At 58.3% G+C, this 18849-nt stretch overlaps 5 protein-coding genes across 5 annotated transcripts; 3 read left to right on the plus strand and 2 right to left on the minus strand.

Annotated features, from left to right (window-relative positions):
* The first annotated feature begins 61 nt into the window (after nucleotides 1–61).
* Nucleotides 62–2370, plus strand: M421DRAFT_415896 (delta-aminolevulinic acid synthase). Its single transcript, XM_033590871.1, has 2 exons — nucleotides 62–600; nucleotides 708–2370. The coding sequence occupies exons 1-2, from the start codon at nucleotides 270–272 to the stop codon at nucleotides 2234–2236; spliced, it is 1860 nt and encodes a 619-aa protein (XP_033453803.1). The 5' UTR covers nucleotides 62–269; the 3' UTR covers nucleotides 2237–2370.
* Nucleotides 2371–2609: 239 nt separating this feature from the next.
* M421DRAFT_415897 (uncharacterized protein) lies at nucleotides 2610–10373 on the plus strand. The gene is made up of 4 exons (XM_033590872.1): nucleotides 2610–7505; nucleotides 7557–7681; nucleotides 7732–9023; nucleotides 9070–10373. Exons 1-4 carry the CDS (start codon nucleotides 2862–2864, stop codon nucleotides 10092–10094), a joined length of 7086 nt encoding a protein of 2361 aa, XP_033453804.1. The 5' UTR covers nucleotides 2610–2861; the 3' UTR covers nucleotides 10095–10373.
* On the minus strand, nucleotides 10161–11079 carry M421DRAFT_199970 (uncharacterized protein). The gene has a single exon (XM_033588097.1). It carries the CDS (start codon nucleotides 10860–10862, stop codon nucleotides 10356–10358), a length of 507 nt encoding a protein of 168 aa, XP_033453805.1. The 5' UTR covers nucleotides 10863–11079; the 3' UTR covers nucleotides 10161–10355.
* On the minus strand, nucleotides 11004–16866 carry M421DRAFT_415898 (uncharacterized protein). Its single transcript, XM_033590873.1, has 3 exons — nucleotides 16039–16866; nucleotides 11502–15981; nucleotides 11004–11451 (listed from the first exon to the last, which is right to left on the minus strand). Exons 1-3 carry the CDS (start codon nucleotides 16477–16479, stop codon nucleotides 11297–11299), a joined length of 5076 nt encoding a protein of 1691 aa, XP_033453806.1. The 5' UTR covers nucleotides 16480–16866; the 3' UTR covers nucleotides 11004–11296.
* Nucleotides 16867–17627: 761 nt separating this feature from the next.
* Nucleotides 17628–18731, plus strand: M421DRAFT_51474 (brix domain-containing protein 2; the record flags this gene model as incomplete). The annotated part of the gene is made up of 4 exons (XM_033594933.1): nucleotides 17628–17720; nucleotides 17767–17825; nucleotides 17876–17943; nucleotides 18016–18731. The coding sequence occupies 4 exons, from the start codon at nucleotides 17628–17630 to the stop codon at nucleotides 18729–18731; spliced, it is 936 nt and encodes a 311-aa protein (XP_033453807.1).
* Between the last annotated feature and the right edge of the window lie 118 nt (nucleotides 18732–18849).

The raw sequence follows: 18849 nt of genomic DNA on the forward strand, positions 1-18849 counted from the left end.
CCCTGAGCCGCCAGAGCAATCAAACCAAGATCGAAGGTGTCGGCATATTAAAACGGAAGAGAGCCAATCATGTTTCATCCATTTGATGCCGACGCCGGCCGCTTAGTCTGGCTCTCAATTCCGCATATGAAATGATTTGTGTCCGCACTTCCTGACACCGCTCACCCCGTCGTTCCTCTCTTCCTCTCTCGCTCTGACAGTGACATCTCCCACGCCCCCGGTCATAAATATACATTCCCAAATTGTGCCTCGATAAACCATTGACCATCATGGAGGCCCTTCTCCGCCAGTCGAGGACCATGTGCCCGTTCCTGCACAAGACGTCCCCGGCTACGCTTCGCTCGCTCTCTACCACTACCGCCGCCAGCCACGATGTCTCTCCCAGTGCTGGAAGCATGTCGAACCTCCAGGTGCTCGGCAAGCGCTGCCCCATCATGGGAAAGGCACTTGCTGTCCAGAGCGCCCGCACTGGCAATAGCGCCCTCGCTGGAGCATTCGGTGGCATGCGCGCCTACCACACCCGTGTCAACCGCGCCAAGTTGCACACAACTGCGCACAAAGAGGCTCACGTTGAGACCGAGCGCGTCCGCGGCCAGCAAGGTAAGAATCGATTTTCGGAGGCGATGAAGTCGTATACGTCATCTCCGCCACATCAAAATCTCGACGAACATCGACATCAAAGTGCAAATCGCTGACGTTCGTTGCAGCTCCTAGTCCGTTCCCTCCTGCAGCGCAGAAGTCCGCCACCGCCCGATCTGCAAATGTCGGCAAAGGGCAGGGTGCGAAGGCCGCACACTTTGATTACGAGGCGTACTACGAGAGCGAATTGGACAAGAAGCACAAGGACAAGTCGTACCGCTACTTCAACAACATCAACAGGCTGGCTAAGGAGTTTCCTCGCGCTCACAAGGAATCGCCAGAGGACAAGGTTACCGTATGGTGTTCGAACGACTACCTCGGCATGGGTCGGAACCCGGCTGTGCTGAAGTCGATGCACGAGACCCTGGATAACTACGGAGCTGGAGCCGGAGGAACCAGAAACATCTCCGGTCACAACCAGCATGCAGTGGCATTGGAGAACACTATTGCGAAGCTTCACTCGAAGGAGGCTGCTCTTGTCTTCTCATCGTGCTACGTTGCGAACGATGCGACTCTTGCGACGCTCGGTAGCAAGATGCCCAACTGCGTCATTCTCTCAGACAGCCTCAACCATGCGTCCATGATCCAGGGCATCCGTCACTCTGGTGCGAAGAAGATGGTCTTCAAGCACAACGATGTTGCCGACCTCGAGGCCAAGTTGGCTTCAATTCCCGCTGAATACCCCAAGATCATTGCCTTTGAGAGTGTCTACAGCATGTGCGGCTCCATTGGCCCCATTGAGGAGATCTGCGACCTCGCTGAGAAGTACGGCGCGATCACATTCTTGGATGAGGTCCACGCCGTTGGCATGTACGGATCCCACGGTGCTGGTGTTGCTGAGCACCTTGATTACGAAGCCCACAAGGCCGGCAAGCCCGAAGGCACCATCATGGACCGCATCGACATCATCACCGGAACGCTTGGAAAGGCCTACGGCTGTGTCGGTGGCTACATCGCTGGTTCTGCGAAGCTTGTTGACACGGTCAGATCTCTGGCACCTGGCTTTATTTTCACCACCTCCCTCCCACCAGCGACCATGGCTGGTGCGAAGACGGCCATTGAGTACCAAGCTGAGTACCAGGGTGATAGGCGCCTCCAGCAGCTTCACACCCGTGCGGTCAAAGACGAGCTAAACGCCCGCGACATCCCCGTCATTCCCAATCCTAGCCACATTATACCTGTCTTGGTCGGAAATGCGGAGATCGCCAAGAAGGCCTCTGATCTGCTTCTCGAGGACTGGGGTATCTATGTCCAGGCGATCAACTACCCTACCGTCCCCGTCGGCCAGGAGCGTCTCCGTGTCACGCCTACTCCCGGTCATATCCGCGAATACCGCGAGCACCTGGTTGAGGCGTTCGATGCAGTCTGGAAGCAGCTCGACATCAAGCGCACCAGCGAGTGGGCTGCTGAGGGCGGTTTCATTGGCGTTGGCGAGGCCGGCAAGGCCGAGGAGCTTCCTCTCTGGACTGATGAGCAGCTCGGCGTCGACACTGTCTTGAAGGAGATGAAGGCCGGCCAGGGCGCTGTTGGTATCCTCGAGGCCGTTCTCGAGAATGAGCGCAAGGCCACAGCTCAGGCTGTCGGCGCTTCTGCTTAAGGTGCTTGGCTTTTTCAACGTTGGGTTAGGTCTGGTCGCTCCTTTACTTTTGAGATCTAGGATAGCTTCGCCGTATGGCAGTTGAATTGATCTTCTATCTTCCTGCCGCATATGGACTCGACGATTGACCCAGACGTGAGCGCACGTAGTTTGCGTGATGATGTAAGCGTGAATGTAAGCTCACTCGACAGTGACATGTCATCAGGCCACAGAAGATGCCCAAATCTAAGCCGAACACGTCTCGCTTGTTCAGGATGTCGACATGAGACGAATCTCCAACATGTTCTCGCCGCGAGTGAATTGGTGTGGGGCTGGCCGACTTGTAGACTTGGCAATGCGTTCGCGCTAGTGACGCATTGAGCTTCCGCAAAGACAGCTCTCGTTCGCAAACCCAGCCGCGTGTACGCATCGTGCATTGCGACTCTTTCTTTGTCACGTTACCGCCTCTATCCCCTCGCGGTTTCGTGTCTCCGAATCATAACCCCCAACCGGATCCCACGCGCGGCCGCGCTTACCGACCGAACAAAGCTCGCCCAGCCTCACGAGCTTCCGCGCATGTTCCTCTCATACTAATCGCGACCTTTCCCTTCGCCGGTCTCGCGACCACCAGAGACACGCGCCCACAATGGCTCCTGGACCCAAGAGAAAGCGTGGCGATGGCCGCACCTACTCACAGGACGACAGCCCGCGACCGTCGCCGCATCGGCCGCAGGGCCTCCCGTTTGCGCACAACCAGCATCAGCACAGCCCGCGCGGCGGACGAGGGGGCGGCGACAGGCGGCACAGCAGAGGAGGGAGTGGTATAGGCGGCGGCGGCGGCCGAGGAGCGTTTAGTGTGCCGCAAAGCCCCGGCCTGTCGCATGCTCCTCCACCGCCCGCAAGGTCTGCGGCAGCGAGCCAGCCGCAGCCACCGCCCCGACCCGCGCAGACGGCCCCTCCGGCCCCAGCGCCGCCCACGCCCAAAGAGCCCGTCGCGGCACCCGCAGCGCCGACTCACCCAGTGCCGCAGAGCAATGAGTACCTGACGCCCCGGCGCATTGCGAGGTGGAACAATGACGCACGGCAGGCAGTCACCGAGGCGGCGACGGCGGCCCTGCGCGACGGCAGCGCCCTCACACTGTCCGTCATCTTCCACGAGATCATCGAGGCCGCGATAGACGGCCAGCTGGGCTCAGGCGAGCTGGGCGCGTTGGTGCGAGACATTGTCGCTGCCCCTGCCAGTGACTCGGTGGACCCGCTGTCGACGTTCCTCGACACACTCAGCTCCCTGGCAGGAACCGAAGAGAAGCAGCGGACTGTGCGGCCCATGCTCGTGGCTGCAGACATCGACGTCGACCGCATGCGCATCGAGCTCGACGCGCCCCTGCTCCAGTCCCTCGAGCTGGTCCGCACCAGCTTCAACAAGATGGCAGTCCGCAAGGCTACACACGCACTGTACCGCCAGTCGAACTACAACCTCCTCCGCGAAGAGACCGAGGGCTATGCGAAACTCATGACCGAGTACTTCACCACGGTGAACAGCGAACCGCCCACGCACGACGTCGTCAGCGAGACATACCAGCGCGTCAATGCACTGATCGGTGCCTTCGACCTCGACATTGGCAGAGTCCTTGACGTGACACTCGACGTGTTCGCCAACCTTCTGGTCAAGCACGGCAAGTTCTTTGTTAAGCTGCTCCGCACGAGTGCATGGTGGCCAGAGCAACGTGGCTTGGAAGGCATCGAGTGGGAAGAGCCCGAGGTCGCGACGCTGCCAGAATGGGCACAGCCGAAGTCTGCTACATGGTACTATTCGGAGGAAGAGAAGGCCGATCGAGCCCAGCTCCGCGAACGCCGAGACCGCAAATTCTGGGACCGCGTGGGAGAGCTCGAAGCTTCACGCAAGGGCAAGGGCATCGAGGCCTTTTTCGAGCTCGGCGCTCGACGCATCACATCGAACAACAGACCAAGGGACGAGAAGATACACGCCGAGGGTGCTACACTTTCCGATCAACAAGCTGCCCGAAAGTGGGCTGATGATTGGATGTCACAAACTGGCACGTTACCGCCTTCTGGTAACGACACAGCCGCCCAGCTTCTTGGCTTCAAGCTGCAGTTCTACGCATCAGATGCCCGCGACGCATCAGATTTCCTCCCCGACAACCTCATTCACCTAGCCGCACTGCTCATTAAAGTTGGCTTCATCTCTCTCCTGGATCTCTACCCACATTTGTACCCGCCGGAGGAAGAAATGTCTGCACATCAAAAGAGAATGGTTCAGGCCAAGAAAGACAAAGAAGAGAAGGAGCAGGGAAAGGACAACGCCCTGACAATGTCGGTCCTGACAGACGACTCAGTGTCAGGACCACCAGCTGTCAGCCGCCTTCGTGAAGCCGATAAATTCACAAAGTCTGAGCCTGAGAGCGGCGCCTCTGCCAAGTCCACTGACGCGGCAGACGCCAGACCAGCATTGCCAGAGCCTGCTGATCAAAAGTACCAGCTCCTCAAAAGCTTGCTGTGTATCGGTGCTCTGCCTGAGGCTCTCTTCATACTCGGACTGCATCCCTGGCTGTTGGAAGTCTACCCAGATCTCCTAGAACTTGTGTCTCGGTTAGCACATCACTCGCTCAGCAAGATTTACGAGGCAGCAAGACCTGTTTCTGCCGAACAGATTCCAGTCGTCACGAAAGGATATGGGACTCGCCCGAGCGACTTCGTACATCGACGAACACTTCGCTGGCCCAAGCCAGATCAGAAGGATGCTGGTGACGGCATCGACTATCGTTTCTACTGGGAGGACTGGGACGACAACGTACCGGTCTGCCAGACTGTCGACGACGTCATCAAGCTGTGTACCACACTTCTGGGTCTTGTAGGCCCGGATTGCGGTCAAGATACCGTTCTTTTGACCAAGATTGCGCGGATCGCGAGGAAGGACTTTGCAGACGACCCATCGGACGTCAATCGGCAACGCTGGATCAAATTTTCGACGACATTCCTGGCTCCGACACTATCCTTTACTGGGCAAAACCCAGGCGTGGTGAACGAGGTTTGGGAACTGCTCAAGCAATTCGACACCGCCACAAGGTTCACAATCTACGACCAGTGGCAAGTCAAAGGCTCGACCAAGCCTGCGTTCAGGATGTTGTTCAAGAAAGTGAACACCAAAACCAGCAAGGAGCTGAACAAGATCACCACTACAAACGCCAAGGAGGCAGGGCGCAAGATTGCCAAGATCTCATACTCGAACCCTGGCATTGTCTTCAAGAATATTGTAACACGACTCATTGGATACCCAAACATGATCGACGCCCTTGTGGAGTGCAGCAAGTACATCACCCTCCTCGGCTACGATGTCCTGACCTGGACCCTCGTCACCACCCTCACAAACTCCAACAGGGAAGGCAAGAAGGGCGACGGCATGTTCGCTCAGGGCTGGCTCACCAATCTGTCGTTGTTCATTGGTAGGGCGTACCAAAAGTACGCACTGCTGGACCCAACACCAGTGCTGCAGTACACCACGCACCAGCTCCTGCAATCTTCGGGCGAGCTGTACATGCTCGATGTCCTCGAACAGATGGTCAAATGGATGGGTGGTATCGGGCTTACCGGCACACTCTCCGAGTCTACAGTCTTATCCTTGAGTGCAGGACCGATTCTCCGTGCATACACTCTACAGCACAATCTGTTCGATACCCGTCACCAGGCTGTTACCTCGGCTAAGCGCCTTGCCAAATGCCTGAAGGATAAGAATCTCGCGCCACAGATCCTTGTCGCACTGGCACAGCACGTCGAGGCCTTCATCCATCGCGACGATATGCTTGACGCTCCTGACAAAGTAGTGTTCTTCAACGCCGATAAGCTCTACTCCAACCTGTACCAGTATCTTGAGTTCCTCCGCGCGTATATTTCTGAGGAGGAATTCGACACCGCCTTTCCAGGACTAATTGAGATGATCTCCGATTATGGTGTGGACCCCACCATTGCTTTCACCATCTGCCGTGCGAGCATAGCTGCAAAAGCGAACGCGTTCAGAATTGAGCAGCAGAGCAAAGCTTTTAGAACAAAGGACAAGATTTCCGATGGCGACATTGTAATGGAGGGAGCAGAGAACGCATCAGCTATCGGCGCCGTTGCAACTTCGCAGGCTACGAATGACGACACAACTGCAGAGAGAAACGACGTCGAGATGGACGATGCAGCGAAAATCGGATCTGAAGACGCTTCAACGGAAGCTCTCACTGCTGGAGCGGCGAATGCCGAGATTGAAAGTGTGGTGGAAAAGCTCAAGGCAGTACTACCTCAATCCTTCGCTAGGCATCCTTGTCTTTCGTTCTATGTTACGTTCTGGCAACTCTCTCTTCCTGATGTGGACCAGACCGGCATCAGAGAAAGGTATCGCGAGATGATTGATAAGTTCCAGCGACAAGCAGCTCCTGTTCACACAGGAGGCCGCTATAACTCCCGTATCCCTAAGCAGGACACGCAAGAGCAGCGTCGTGCGAAGGAAGAGATCACGAAGCTGAACAAGGAACGAGACGTCGTTGCCAAGACGGCAAAGGCTACGCAAGATCAGCTACGAGTCGAAATGAGCCGATGGTTTGCGGACGTGCCTATGGTCGGCTCGCAATCCGATGCCCTACACCTAAACCTGCTGCAGGACTGTTTCATTCCTCGCAGCCGCATGTCTCTTCACGACGCGCAATACACCTCTTCGATGCTCCTGTTCATGCATGGTTCTGGCGTGCCTGGATTCCGCATGGTCAAGATACTCGACTACCTGTTCAGCGCGAACAAACTAAGCGCTATTATCGGAATGTACTCGGAGGAGGAGTCAAAGAACTTTGGTCGATTCCTGAACGATATTCTCAGGGAGCTGCAGAAATGGCACGACAACAAGAGCGATGCGTACGCCAAGTTTGCGTGCGGTACAGACAAGAAGCTCCCCGGATTTGGAAAGAAGTTTGACGCCAAACGAAATGCCGAGATCCACCTGGATTATACTGAATTTTGCTTTGTCACCTTCAAATGGCATAAGGCTTTGTTCACTGCGCTCAAGGTCTGCATCGAGAGTGGGAGATACTCGGAGATCCGCAACGCAATCAGTGTCCTGAACTCGGTGTCATCGAGCTTCCCTAAGGTCGATACTATGCGTGACGAGCTACAAGCACCGCTAGAGCGCATCGCGGAGAACGACGAGAGAGATGATCTTAAGATCTCCGCGCAATCCACATTTAGGATCTTCAAGCAGCCGAAGACGCACTGGCGTACCGAATGGCAGTTCCGCAACGTGAGTCGCAACGATAAAATCCGAAAGCTCACCCATGCTGATCAGTCGAAGCAACCCGCCCCAGCAGATGCCGCGAACGGGACCAGCAAAGCTGGTTCTCAGACGCCGCAACCGAAAGACGCTCCTGCGTCGAAACTCAACGCTAATGCGCCTGCCTTCAAGTCCAGAAGCGAATCGTAAGTCAGCCCGCCGACACAAAATCGTCAGTCGCTCACATCCAATACAGCAATGGGACACCAAAACCAACAGACGGTACCGAAGATGTCGTGCAGAAGCGCGGATCAACGCCTGTCACTCCAGCAGCTCGCTCCAGCGAAAGAGAGTCTAACAAGGCTAGTACGAGAGACACTGATGGCAGGGACCCGACCCCCTCGCAGCAGGAGCGTGGCAACACACCATCTGCCCGGGGCACCCCGGGACCTTCCAGTGCCACAACTGTACCTTCTCGTCTTGACAGATCGACGCCAACTCATACTCAGCCTATGGGCAGACCTTCTCATGCCTTGCCCATCAGGCCGGACTCACAGCCTCTTCGATCGCGACCTGATCGTCAATCTGACTATGGCCCTCCTCAAAGTCGACACGACAGCCGTCCGCCTAATGACTATGGACGTCTTGATCGTCCCCTCGATCCCCGTGACAGACCGATCCCTAGTGGTAGGGACCTAGAGAGAGGTGCTGGTCCTATGGAACGCCGTGACTACGGCAGAGGAGACCCAAGAGAGTACGACGAACGAGCTATGCGAGCACCCCCCAGAGATGTCCGAGGACCCATTCGTCCCCCTCCACAGTGGGAGCCTAGGGAACCCCGCGACCCTACGCATGCCAGGGACCATCGCGAGCGACTTGACCACAGAGGCCATCCCGTGCCGCCGGCTGTGGAGCCTAGGAGAGCACCTTCAAGCTCGAGCCTTTCACAAGAGTACAATGCACACCAACGTGATGCGCCACCATCTCGGCACCAGGCACCTGACAGGCAAGACGCTGCACCCTCTCGGCCACCTGCCAATCTGCCAACACCCACGGATGCTCACGCGGTCAATCCCGCTCGTGCTGCTTTGATCGATGCCCCAGTCAATCCACAACGTGCAGCGTTCATCAATGAGGCCGTACCTACAAGACATGAGTCTCCTCGATCCGATCGTGACAGCCGCCGTGAGAGAGAATCACGTCCTCAATCACCAAGGAGAGGGGATGATCGCCGCGGTGAGGAGCGTGGCGCACCACCTCAACACAGTCGCAGTGATGCGCCTCGTGAACTTCGAGAAGAGCGCATGCCTCAACAGGGACCACCTCCTGGTCGTGACCGCCGAGAAGAGATGAGCGTCAACAGCATGCCGACTGGTCCGCGTATACCACGAAGCGAGCCCTCGTGGCCCGAGGTCTCAAGCTCCTCCAGGGGTTCTCGAGAAATGTTCCAGCCATTACAATCATCACGACAGTTGAACAGCCAGTCACAGGATCCCAACTACGGTAGGCTTAATGCGCCCTCTGAGCCAACTCCTTCTGGTCCTCGCAGTCAGTACCCCTTCTCACGCATTTCCACGCCTACTAATAGACGCAGGCGACCGTCGTGATGCAACATCTCAACCACAACCAGCAAGCGCGCCCTCAGGCCCAGCATCGGCCAACGCTACCCCAGTTGGCATACACCCTAGTCGACTCCAAGCGAACTTTGGTGGTAGTAGGCCAAATGCACCGCCGATTCAGACAGACATGTCCAGCGCGCCGAGCGGACCTCGTGGTGGCAGGCCGCCCCAAGGGCTCCTACCTTCACCAGTAGGCCGCGGACCTCCCACAGGGCCTGCGTTCAATCACGAGAGAGCACCACGCAATGCAAACCCAATGCGAGCTATCAACAGCGTATTGAGCCAGAACGCACCTTCGCCAACGGAACGCAATGCGCCGGCTCAGAGCCAGAATGCTCCCGTCAATGTGCGCGGTCGCGGTGCCAACCGCGCCAATGGACCCAACGATGGACCAGGCGGACCGAGCAGCCCTATGCCACCACCACAACATGGCGCGATAACTGGATCTCGTTCTGAAGGTCAGCAGTCCAGGAGCGAAAGACAAGGCCCACCTAGTGAGATGGAAGGTGAACATCAGGATGTGCGATTAGATTCACGCAGCCGTCGCACTGAAGCCAGACGTGAAGAGCGGGCTGGGCGTGATAGAGACCATGAGAAACGGTCGGACGACCGAAGCAATCGCAATGGCTCGAGCCAACGGAGTGAGCCAGGACAAGAACAAGAGCGAGGATCTGACCGCGAGAAGCGCGAGAAGAGAGGCAGTGACAGAGAGAGTAGCAGGCGACACGGCGAACGAGAAGGCGAGCGCTCGAGTCGTGAAGCAGGAGGAGAGCGATCGGGTCGTGAGCCCCGCGAACCTCGCGAAAGGGCCGAACCCCGTGAACCCCGCGAAAGTAAGCCTCACCGCAGCTCTCGTGACGAGGGCCGCCCATCAGGATCAGGACGGGAAGAGCGCGATAGACGCAGCAGAGGAGGCGGCGGAAGTGCTGGCGATGATGGACGAAAGCGACCTCGTGAGCCTACGGACCAGCCGCACGGCGACATGAAGCGCAGGCGATAGACATACACCAGCATCAACATCACCGTTACACACTACATCAAGACTATACTTTCGACGCCAACACCACGTTTAAATATGTCATCTCTTTGTCTGTTGGAATCGGGAGGAGCATTGCATTGCATGGCGTTTGGCATCATGATACCCCGGACATTTTGCGATGGGATGTATGATATTGGGGCATTTGTCACAGATACAAGTTCGCATGTCTTCGAGTTGTTTCAACATCTTTGGGCTTATTCCTGACCCTGATCGTACATCTACTCAATCACAAGTGACGGTTCCTATGATTTGAAAATTTCCTTTACAGGAGAACTTGACGCGTGCATTGATTAGAAGTCTCATTGCTCGACCTCGGGTCCTTGTCATTCCAGTGTTCCAACCACCCCCGATTCTCCCGGTCTGTTGCGTGCCTGCGGACGAAGTCGCCATCGCATAACTCGCAGTTTGTGTATGAGCAACGACGATGACGTAGCATAGAGTTCTGATCCTGATGGATCTACGAGCAAAGGGGCTTGAACTGCATATGGGGCGCTGATGCAGTGAATATACAAGGGATGTTCTGCAGGACGACTTGTTTGATTGGCGATCTGGTTGCTCACGGGGCGTACTGAGCAGCTCAGCAACCACCTTTCTCCCCATTTTTTTCACCCTGCGTGCTCGAGCGGTTGAATCGACTCTTCTCCCAGGTTTTCGATACGTGGACGCCGTCATGGCGATGCGTCGAATATAGTGGCGAGGAATACCATGGCGACCGGTACCATGTCGCATGGCATGATGCCAGGCTGAAGATGAGGGGCTTTGCGATTGAACACTAGCATGTAGTGGGGGAATGTTGCTTGACTTTGCCCGATGAGACAGATGCTCTTCACTGGGCGAGGAGCGGTGAGGCTTCACTGGACGAGGAGCGGTGAGGCTTCACTGGGCGAGGAGCGGTGAGGGAGGATGCAAACATGTTGTCTAAATCAATCGTGCTCGTCTAACAAGCATGCACTAGGTGCCGAGCTGTACCCACTGTCGCTCGCACCGTCCCGGCAAACAAACTCCGGCTCTGACTCCGGCACACATCGACGATGTAGTGTACACATGCACCAACCCCGTCCAACAAAGCGAAAGTTCCAATGTATCGCGTAGAGCCCCGTCGCAAGAGATGGGGAGAGAGAAAAAAAAATCTGGTGGTGGTACAAGGCGGAGGCCGTTGGCGACTAGACCTCTCCATCAGCGACGGCGAGACGCTGCTTGGCCGTCTTCGCCTTCTTGCTGAGGCCCTTCTTCTTCTTGCCGCCAACGGGGTCCTCGGTGCCGGGGACTGGTGTTGCGGCCCCGCTGGGCTTCTCGCTCTGGTCGAAGTGGCCTTCACCTGTAGATTCGTTAGCTCGGTTCTATTTGCCATGGAGTGCGCCGTCTTACCCTCGTGGTACATATCGTCCAAGTTGGCCTCGACGCGCTTCTTGTTCTTGCGCTTCTTGCCTGGCGGTGCATTCTTCTCTTGCTCAGCAAGTTCAGCCTCCTTCTTCTCAATCTCGGCTGCTTGTTCGTCGTCCACGAGCCACATGGCCATGTCCTTGGTGCGGTTCTCCCGGGAGCGGGTGTTGAAGTCGACTGCGCCGCCAGCGCCTCCGGAGATGACGACGCGCTGCACTTCTTCCTTTTGCAGCGCACGCTTGCGGATGCGCTCTTCAATGGTACCACGAGTGATGAGACGGTAGACGGTGACCTGTCTGGTCTGACCGAGACGATGGGCACGATCCATGGCTTGCGAGTCGATGGTAGGGTTCCAGTCGGAGTCGTAGAAAATGACCGTGTCGGCCGAAGTCAAGTTGATACCGAGGCCACCAGCACGCGTGGACAACAGGAAGACAAAGATGGATGGGTCGCTCTGGAAATCGGCGACAGTGTCTCGACGGTCCTCGAGCTTGGTTGATCCGTCGAGGCGGACGAACTTGTAGTTGCGGTAGGTGAGGTACTCCTCCATCAGGTCAATCATCCTCGTCATCTGGAAGTAGAGGAGCACACGATGGTCGTTGGCCTTTAGCTCCTTCAGCAAAGCGTCCAAACGAGCGAGCTTTCCAGAGTCGGTGACGAAGCGCGACATGGAAGGAGCCTCGATATGCGTGAACCTCGTCCTTTCGTTGGTCGGAGGCGGCAACCTGTCGCGCACCGTCAAAGCTGTGACATCCGCCTTGGTCTCCAGCACGGCCTGCTCAGCGGTGCTCGAGATGCCGAACAAGGCGGAGCGTATCGAGGGGTTGAACAAGGTGTTCTGCTTCTCTGCAATGACGGCCTGGCTAGCGCAGTACAGCTCGACTGGCGGTGCCGCAGCGGCTGGCTTCGAACATCGCTCGACAATGTGGAGTCCCGTCTCCTCAAAGGCAGGTTGGGTGACATTGAGCAGGTTGTGCATGTAGCCCTCGGTACTCAGCTCAGCCAGAGGTGTCCGGTCCTGTCGACGGACAATGTTCAGCATCGAGTGCTTTGGCGTGTAACTACCGTTCTCATCGTCGTAGAGCATGTTGAAACGAGCAGCCTTGTTTGGCTTCTCGCCAAGCTGGAGAGACCGCTGGAACAGGTCGCTCTTGGCAATCTTGGAGGCTTCAGTGACTGACAGGTCCGCGAATCGAAGCCACGAATGGGCGCCAGCTTCTCGGGCCGACTGCTCCAAGTTGTCTGGACTCCAGATGTTGAGCCGGTGGTACAGCCAGTGTGCGTTGAAGCCAGCCTTGGGGTTCTCCGAACCAGCCATGTCGAGCCTTCCACCGTTGCGGCACACGAGCCGCGGCAATGTGTACTCGATGGCACTGCGCGTCGAGTATGCTACTCGCACGGTCCGGCCCTCGCGTAAAAAGGACCCAGTCTCGGCAAAAGTGCCGAAGAAGAACGGTGACCATGTATCGGCGCGCTCAAACAGGTCAGGATGGTTGCAGACCTTTCTGAACTGCATGACAAGGTTCATCAGCGTCGCACTGTCCTGGTCGTCTCCCACTGCCTTTTCGATAAGATCCATGATGCTGATCTTGTTTCGCAGGTTGGTGTAGTAAGCGCGCTGTCGGTAGGTAAGGTCGCAGAAGACATCCAGCTCGATCTTGTCTCCCAATTCCTTCTGGACGTGCTTCTTGACACGCCTCAACATGAAGGGCTTGAGGATCATGTGCAGACGTCTCAGCTGATCCTCGTTCAGCTTGGTGTTGCTCTGTGCGTGGCTTTCGATATCCTTGGAGAACCAATCGCTGAACTCGTCGTGAGAGTCGAACAAGGTCGGCATGATGAAATGGAGCAAAGCCCAGAGTTCCTGCATGTTGTTCTGGATCGGTGTGCCCGTCAGCAGAAGACGATTTCGCGAGTGGAAAGCAAGCAAGCTCTTCCATCTCGAGCTCTGAGAGGACTTGATGGCCTGGGCTTCGTCGAGGATCATGTACTGCCAGCGCATCTTCTGGAAGTACTGTGCGTCCTGAACGACGAGCTGGTAAGAGGTGACGACAACGTGGAATGGCGAGTCTCGGTCGTATGTGACGTGCTTGCGGTCCCAGAACTTGCGCAGAACCTTTCGGTCCTTTGCTGTACCCCAGTATGGCAAGACATTGAGATCTGGAACAAAGCGCGTGATTTCCTGTTGCCAGTTGTGCAGCGTGGAAGCCGGTGCAATGACAAGAAAAGGACCCCAAATGTTGTAGCGCTCAGCCAGGTACGCCATGACGGAGATGGACTGGACCGTCTTGCCAAGACCCATCTCGTCGGCCAAGATACCGTTGATACCCTGCTCGTACAGGTTGACCAGCCAGTTAAGACCCTTGAGCTGGTACTCCTTGAGCGTGCAATTGAGCAAGCCCGGTTGGGGTATCCAGTCTTCTCTGTTCTGCAGACCAGAGGGATTCTGAAAGTTCAGCTCGCCGTCTTCTTCGCCGTCCGCGGGCTTGTTGAAGGCCCGGGCCTTGTCCTGCGCCTCCTGGATGGCATTTTGAGCATTGGCCATGGCAGCAGCGTGGAGGGCGCTCTCGTCGTCGTTGTCGAAGTCGAGATCCTCGAAATTCGTAACCTTTGCGCCGCCTCCGGCCGTGGCAAACTTGGAGGTGTCGATGCCTGCGTGCTCCTCGGCGGGTGCGCTCGCCGCAGTCTCGGCGTCGTCGGTCGACCTCTCAATCTCTGCCGTCCTGGCCTTCTTGCCGATGAAGTGGGAGTAGAGCTCCGTCTGCGAGATGAGGAAGTTGAGCTTCCGCTTCTGCCGATTGGCCTCGCGGTCGGCCTCTGCCTTCTTTGCGCTCTCGAGCTCCTGTCGCTCGGCGTTCTTTCGTGATTCGCGCTCGTCGCGCTCGTTCCTCTTCCAGTACGCCAGCATCTCTCGCATACCGCGCTTGGCTCGCGCCTGCATGTCTTTGGTGTTCTTGTTTGTGCGCATCTGCCACCTGCGGGCCTCTTTCGACGCCAGCTGGGCCGTCTTGCGAAGGTTCGATTGCTTGGTAGACAGCGAGTTCTCCTTGATGCGCACGACCTTGGGAACGTCTTTGCGAGCAATGTCCTTGACGATCTGGTTGTAGATGTTGCGGTATACCTGTGAATCATAGGATGTGAGCACCACGGGCCCGAGGTCCTCAGTCTGGCTGCGGCTCCCGAGCAGACCGAGGCGCTCCTGCTCGCGCGGTGTAATGGCAGGAAGGTCGTCGCCGCGGTCAATGGCAGCTTGTCCAGCGGCAGCAGCGTCCTTTTCGGCCTGCTTCTGCTCCTTGCTCTTCTTGAGTCGTCCTGTGCTGCGACCGCCTTTGCGTTTCCCGCCGGCTTCGTCAGACGTCTGGAAAGAGCTCATCGTGCCGCCCTCCATGTTGGGACCGTTGGGCGTGACGTCGCGCATGTCCTTGGCCGGCGCGTTGCCCTGCAGCAGCTGCGATGTGTTCTTGGCCTTGCGCTCGGCCTTTTGCGCAGCCATGAGATGCCTCTCCTTCTCCTCCTCGTTGTCGGCCTGGCCGGCTTTGGCCAGTGCTTCGGCGCGCTTGGCCTCCTCGTTCTGGAGCGTCTTCTCGCGCCGCCTCTTCCGCTGCATGTCTTTCTTGCGCTCCTTTTCTTCGGCAATCTCCTGGCTCTGCACTTGCTGCCATGCCTCGCTCTCGTGCTCCTGGTTGTACGACTGCTTGGCATAGTCGCGATGTGCAATCATGGTGTCGACGTACTTTTGCAGGTGCGCGTCTCGTCGACGCTTGCGCTTGCCGTCTTCTGCGGCTGCAAGTTCCAGGGCCCGCTTCTTGCTGTTCTGCGCGTACGCGTCGCGCTCGTGCGGCGCACCAGCGGGGTCGAGCTCGCTCATCTGCTTGGTCTCGATGCCCGCAAGCTCGGCCTGCACGTCGGCCTCGTCTGGCAGAGGGAGCTCGCGGGCCGCGCGTGGCTGCGGCGGCATGGCCTCGTATGCTCGGTAGCCGTTTGCGTGGGGCACGTCAGGCGGTGCCGGCGACGGTTGGCGCTCCTGCTTGACCAAGAGCGGTGCCTTGGAGCTGTAGGCAGGCGCGGGCTGCGGGGGCTTGGCGGGCCCGTTGTCTGCGCCAGGGGACATGATGCTGGAGAGCGACATGGGGTCTGCGCGCGTCGGCAGCGACAGCGGCAGCGGCGGCGGCGGCGGCGGGGCCTGTGCCAGGTCAGCGACGCGGGCTCCACTCGCCTCCTCCTTGATGGACGCCCGGCTCGCGTAGGGCTGCGGCGGCGGGTGGGCAGGGCCGCGGGCCCTGGCCTGGTAGACCGAGGGCGAGACGGGCGAGTGCGAGTGCGAGACGGCGTCCATGGCGGGCGACGGGTGCGCGTACGGGGCGACGGGCGAGTGCTGCGGGCGCTCGTAGGGGCTGTGTGCCGGACGCGCCTCGGGGTAGGCGTGCGGGTCTCGGGGGTCTCGGGGGTCTCGGGGGTCTCGAGTCTGCGGGCGGCGCTGGTTAGCTCGGGGTCCTTCTAGACGCGTCGCGGGCATACGCACCGGCGGGGAGAAGTGGCTCGGGGGCGGCGCGGCGTCGCGTGCTACAGGCCCATTGTCCTGCGTCGGGTCGTAGTATGCGTTGCGGTCGCGCGTGCCGGCCGCGTAGAGAGCGGTGCTGATGGACGGCAGCTCGGTGGGCACCGGCGCGGCGGGCGAGCGGTGGAGGGCGTGATAGGCGTGATGGGGGTGATGGGGGTGATGGGTGTGTTGGTTGTGTTGGGTGTGCTGGGTGTGTTGGGTGTGCTGGGTGTGCTGAGTGTGCTGGGTGTGCTGGGTGTGCTGGGCGTGCTGGGCGTGCTGGGACGGGTGGGTGTGTTGCTGGTGCGGCAAGGGGACGGCGCTGGGCGACTGGTGTGGGTGCGGCGGTCCTCCTGTGCTAAAAGCAGCTGGTGTTTGCGTCGGCGAGCGGCAGGCTGTCTCCCCTTCTTGGGGCCCTGCCATTGTTCTTTCGCGCAAGTGGCCGTCCATGGGCGCGCAACATCAACAGCGAAGCCTCAGCGAAGCCTCAGCGTGCGGACAGGCGCTCGACCATCGGCGGGGGCCCGCAGCGCTGCAGATGAGATGCTGGGCCTGGCGGTGCGCGCAGTCGTCGGCGGATCTGGTGCGGCGCCGTGTTCCGACGTCTGCTGGGCGTGCTGTGTCGTCTGCGCGCAAGCTCCGTGGGCGGTGATGCAGACGGCAACGCACGCTGGGAACGGCAACGGGAGCGTGGGCAAGCACGGCGAGCGCGGAGGGACGTCGAGGGCTGGTGTGGAAAGCTCTCGCCATCACACGGAGCCTCTGCCAGCCAGCTCTAGCGTGCGCTTCTGCGTCGACCAGCCTGAACCCGATCCATGTTGCGTGAAGATAGACGCGCCGCAGCACCAGCGACCAATTAATGCTCTGCACATGGGCCGGCCGTGGCAGCTTCCTGCAGCCATCAATTCACGTCTGCCTGCATCCTGTGTTGCCTTTCCCGCTGCCCTCTCTGCATTGACTCTTGCGCCTTGCTGGCTGCCCGCCGCTCCCACGCCCTTCCACCTGCTCGTAGTCCCCCCGGCCTGCCTTTTGAGAGAGCTCCGGCTAGCGCGTTCGCCCGTGCCCATGCCCATGCCCATGCCCATGCCCATGCCCACGCCAACGCGCAGCCATCGCGAATGCATCAATCATGAGCTGCCCTCTCCGCCTACCCGTCTGCGCCCCGTCTGTCTTCGCCTCTGAAACAAGCAAGACAGCCCGGCAGCCGACAATAGCTAATGGGCGTCGACGAGCGTTGGGACCTCGATGCTCATTGGATGGCAGCCATGGAAGGCGCGACCCGCACGACTGCTCTTAGCGTGCTTTCCGACCCACTTTATTTTGCTGCGCTTGGCGAAAAGATCTCCAGGCCTGCCAAAACATGTCCAGGTCTGCCAAAGGATCTCCAGGTCTGCCAACAGATATCCAGGTCCGCCAACAGATATCCAGGTCTGCCAACAGATATTCAGGTCTGCCAACAGATATTCAGGTCTGCCAACAGATATTCAGGTCTGCCAACAGATATCCAGGCCTGCCAAAAGCTGCGCGCGCGACCAGCATCGCAGCAACAGCAACATCGCCCAGATACCACCATGTCCGCCGTATTCAAGCAGCTGTCCGGCAACGACCGCGACGATGAAAAGCCCACCGGCGAGAAGAGGAACAAGCAGCGTGTGCTCATCCTCGTACGTTTTTGCGCCTCGGCCAGAGCATCAGAGCTAACGGCTACAGAGCTCGAGAGGTGTCACATTCCGCCATCGCCACCTGCTGCAGGATCTGTACTCGCTGATGTGAGTGTGTCCCAGGGACTCGGTCAGACTTGATGCTAACGGCAGAACAGGCCTCACAGCCGGAAAGAGGCCAAGTTCGACTCCAAGACCAAGCTCTACCAGCTGAACGAGATGGCAGGTAAGCACAATCCTTGTCCAGACTTGCGGCTGCACTCTAGCAAACTTGCTCATTCGTATTGACTCCATGTAGAACTCTACAACTGCAACAACATTCTGTTCTTCGAAGCGAGGAAAGGAAAGGATCTGTACTGCTGGATGAGCAAGCCGCCAAACGGCCCTACAGTCAAGTTCCACCTGCAGAACCTGCACACCATGGAGGAACTCAACTTCATCGGCAACTGTCTCAAGGGCTCCAGGCCCATTCTCTCATTCGACGCAGCCTTTGAGAAGCAGGCCCACCTCCGCGTCATCAAGGAGCTGTTCACCCAGATCTTCGGTGTGCCCAAGAACTCCCGCAAGACGAAGCCCTTTGTCGACCACGTCATGGGGTTCACGGTTGCCGACGGCAAGATCTGGATCCGCGTGTACCAGATCAACGAGTCCGAGACGAGCAAGAAGAAGCCCGTCGACGGAGCCGACAGGGACCCCGACGAGACGGCGAACAAGAAGAAGGGGAAGAGCTCCGACTTTGACGTCAGCCTGGTGGAGATTGGGCCGCGCTGCGTCCTCACACCCATTGTCATCCAGGAATCGAGTTTCGGCGGGCCCATCATCTACGAGAACAAGGAGTTTGTGTCGCCCAACCAGATCCGTTCGGACCTGCTCAAGGCCAAGGCTGGCCGCTTCAACACCCGCACAGACGCCCAGAGGGACTCGAGAAACAGGCGCGCAGACCTCGGCCTCACGAGCCACGGAGGCGTCAAAAAGGCAAAGGACCCGCTCAGCGACGCTGTCCTCTTTGCATAGTTACACCACGGTCTGGCAAAAGCATGGCGTTTTGGAATTTCTCATCTACTACTGGCGCAGGATGGACTGGATGCTGGACTGGATGCTGGACCAGCGGGCCGTCGAGTGTGCGGGTGCG

This window comes from Didymella exigua, assembly GCF_010094145.1.
Source record: "Didymella exigua CBS 183.55 unplaced genomic scaffold M421scaffold_2, whole genome shotgun sequence".
Lineage (NCBI taxonomy): Eukaryota > Fungi > Ascomycota > Dothideomycetes > Pleosporales > Didymellaceae > Didymella > Didymella exigua.

Bases quoted from the DNA above. Each gene is read 5' to 3' on its own strand.
- M421DRAFT_415897 (XM_033590872.1), top strand. From the start codon at position 2,862: ATGGCTCCTGGACCCAAGAGAAAGCGTGGCGATGGCCGCACCTACTCA. The intron at 7,506-7,556 runs GTGAGTCGCAAC...GATCAGTCGAAG, and splicing joins CCGAATGGCAGTTCCGCAAC to CAACCCGCCCCAGCAGATGC. The intron at 7,682-7,731 runs GTAAGTCAGCCC...CATCCAATACAG, and splicing joins TTCAAGTCCAGAAGCGAATC to CAATGGGACACCAAAACCAA.
- M421DRAFT_415896 (XM_033590871.1), top strand. From the start codon at position 270: ATGGAGGCCCTTCTCCGCCAGTCGAGGACCATGTGCCCGTTCCTGCAC. The intron at 601-707 runs GTAAGAATCGAT...CGTTCGTTGCAG, and splicing joins GCGCGTCCGCGGCCAGCAAG to CTCCTAGTCCGTTCCCTCCT.
- M421DRAFT_199970 (XM_033588097.1), bottom strand. From the start codon at position 10,862: ATGCGACATGGTACCGGTCGCCATGGTATTCCTCGCCACTATATTCGA.
- M421DRAFT_415898 (XM_033590873.1), bottom strand. From the start codon at position 16,479: ATGGCAGGGCCCCAAGAAGGGGAGACAGCCTGCCGCTCGCCGACGCAA. The intron at 15,982-16,038 runs GTGCGTATGCCC...CGCCGCCCGCAG, and splicing joins CGAGCCACTTCTCCCCGCCG to ACTCGAGACCCCCGAGACCC. The intron at 11,452-11,501 runs GTAAGACGGCGC...ACGAATCTACAG, and splicing joins GGACGATATGTACCACGAGG to GTGAAGGCCACTTCGACCAG.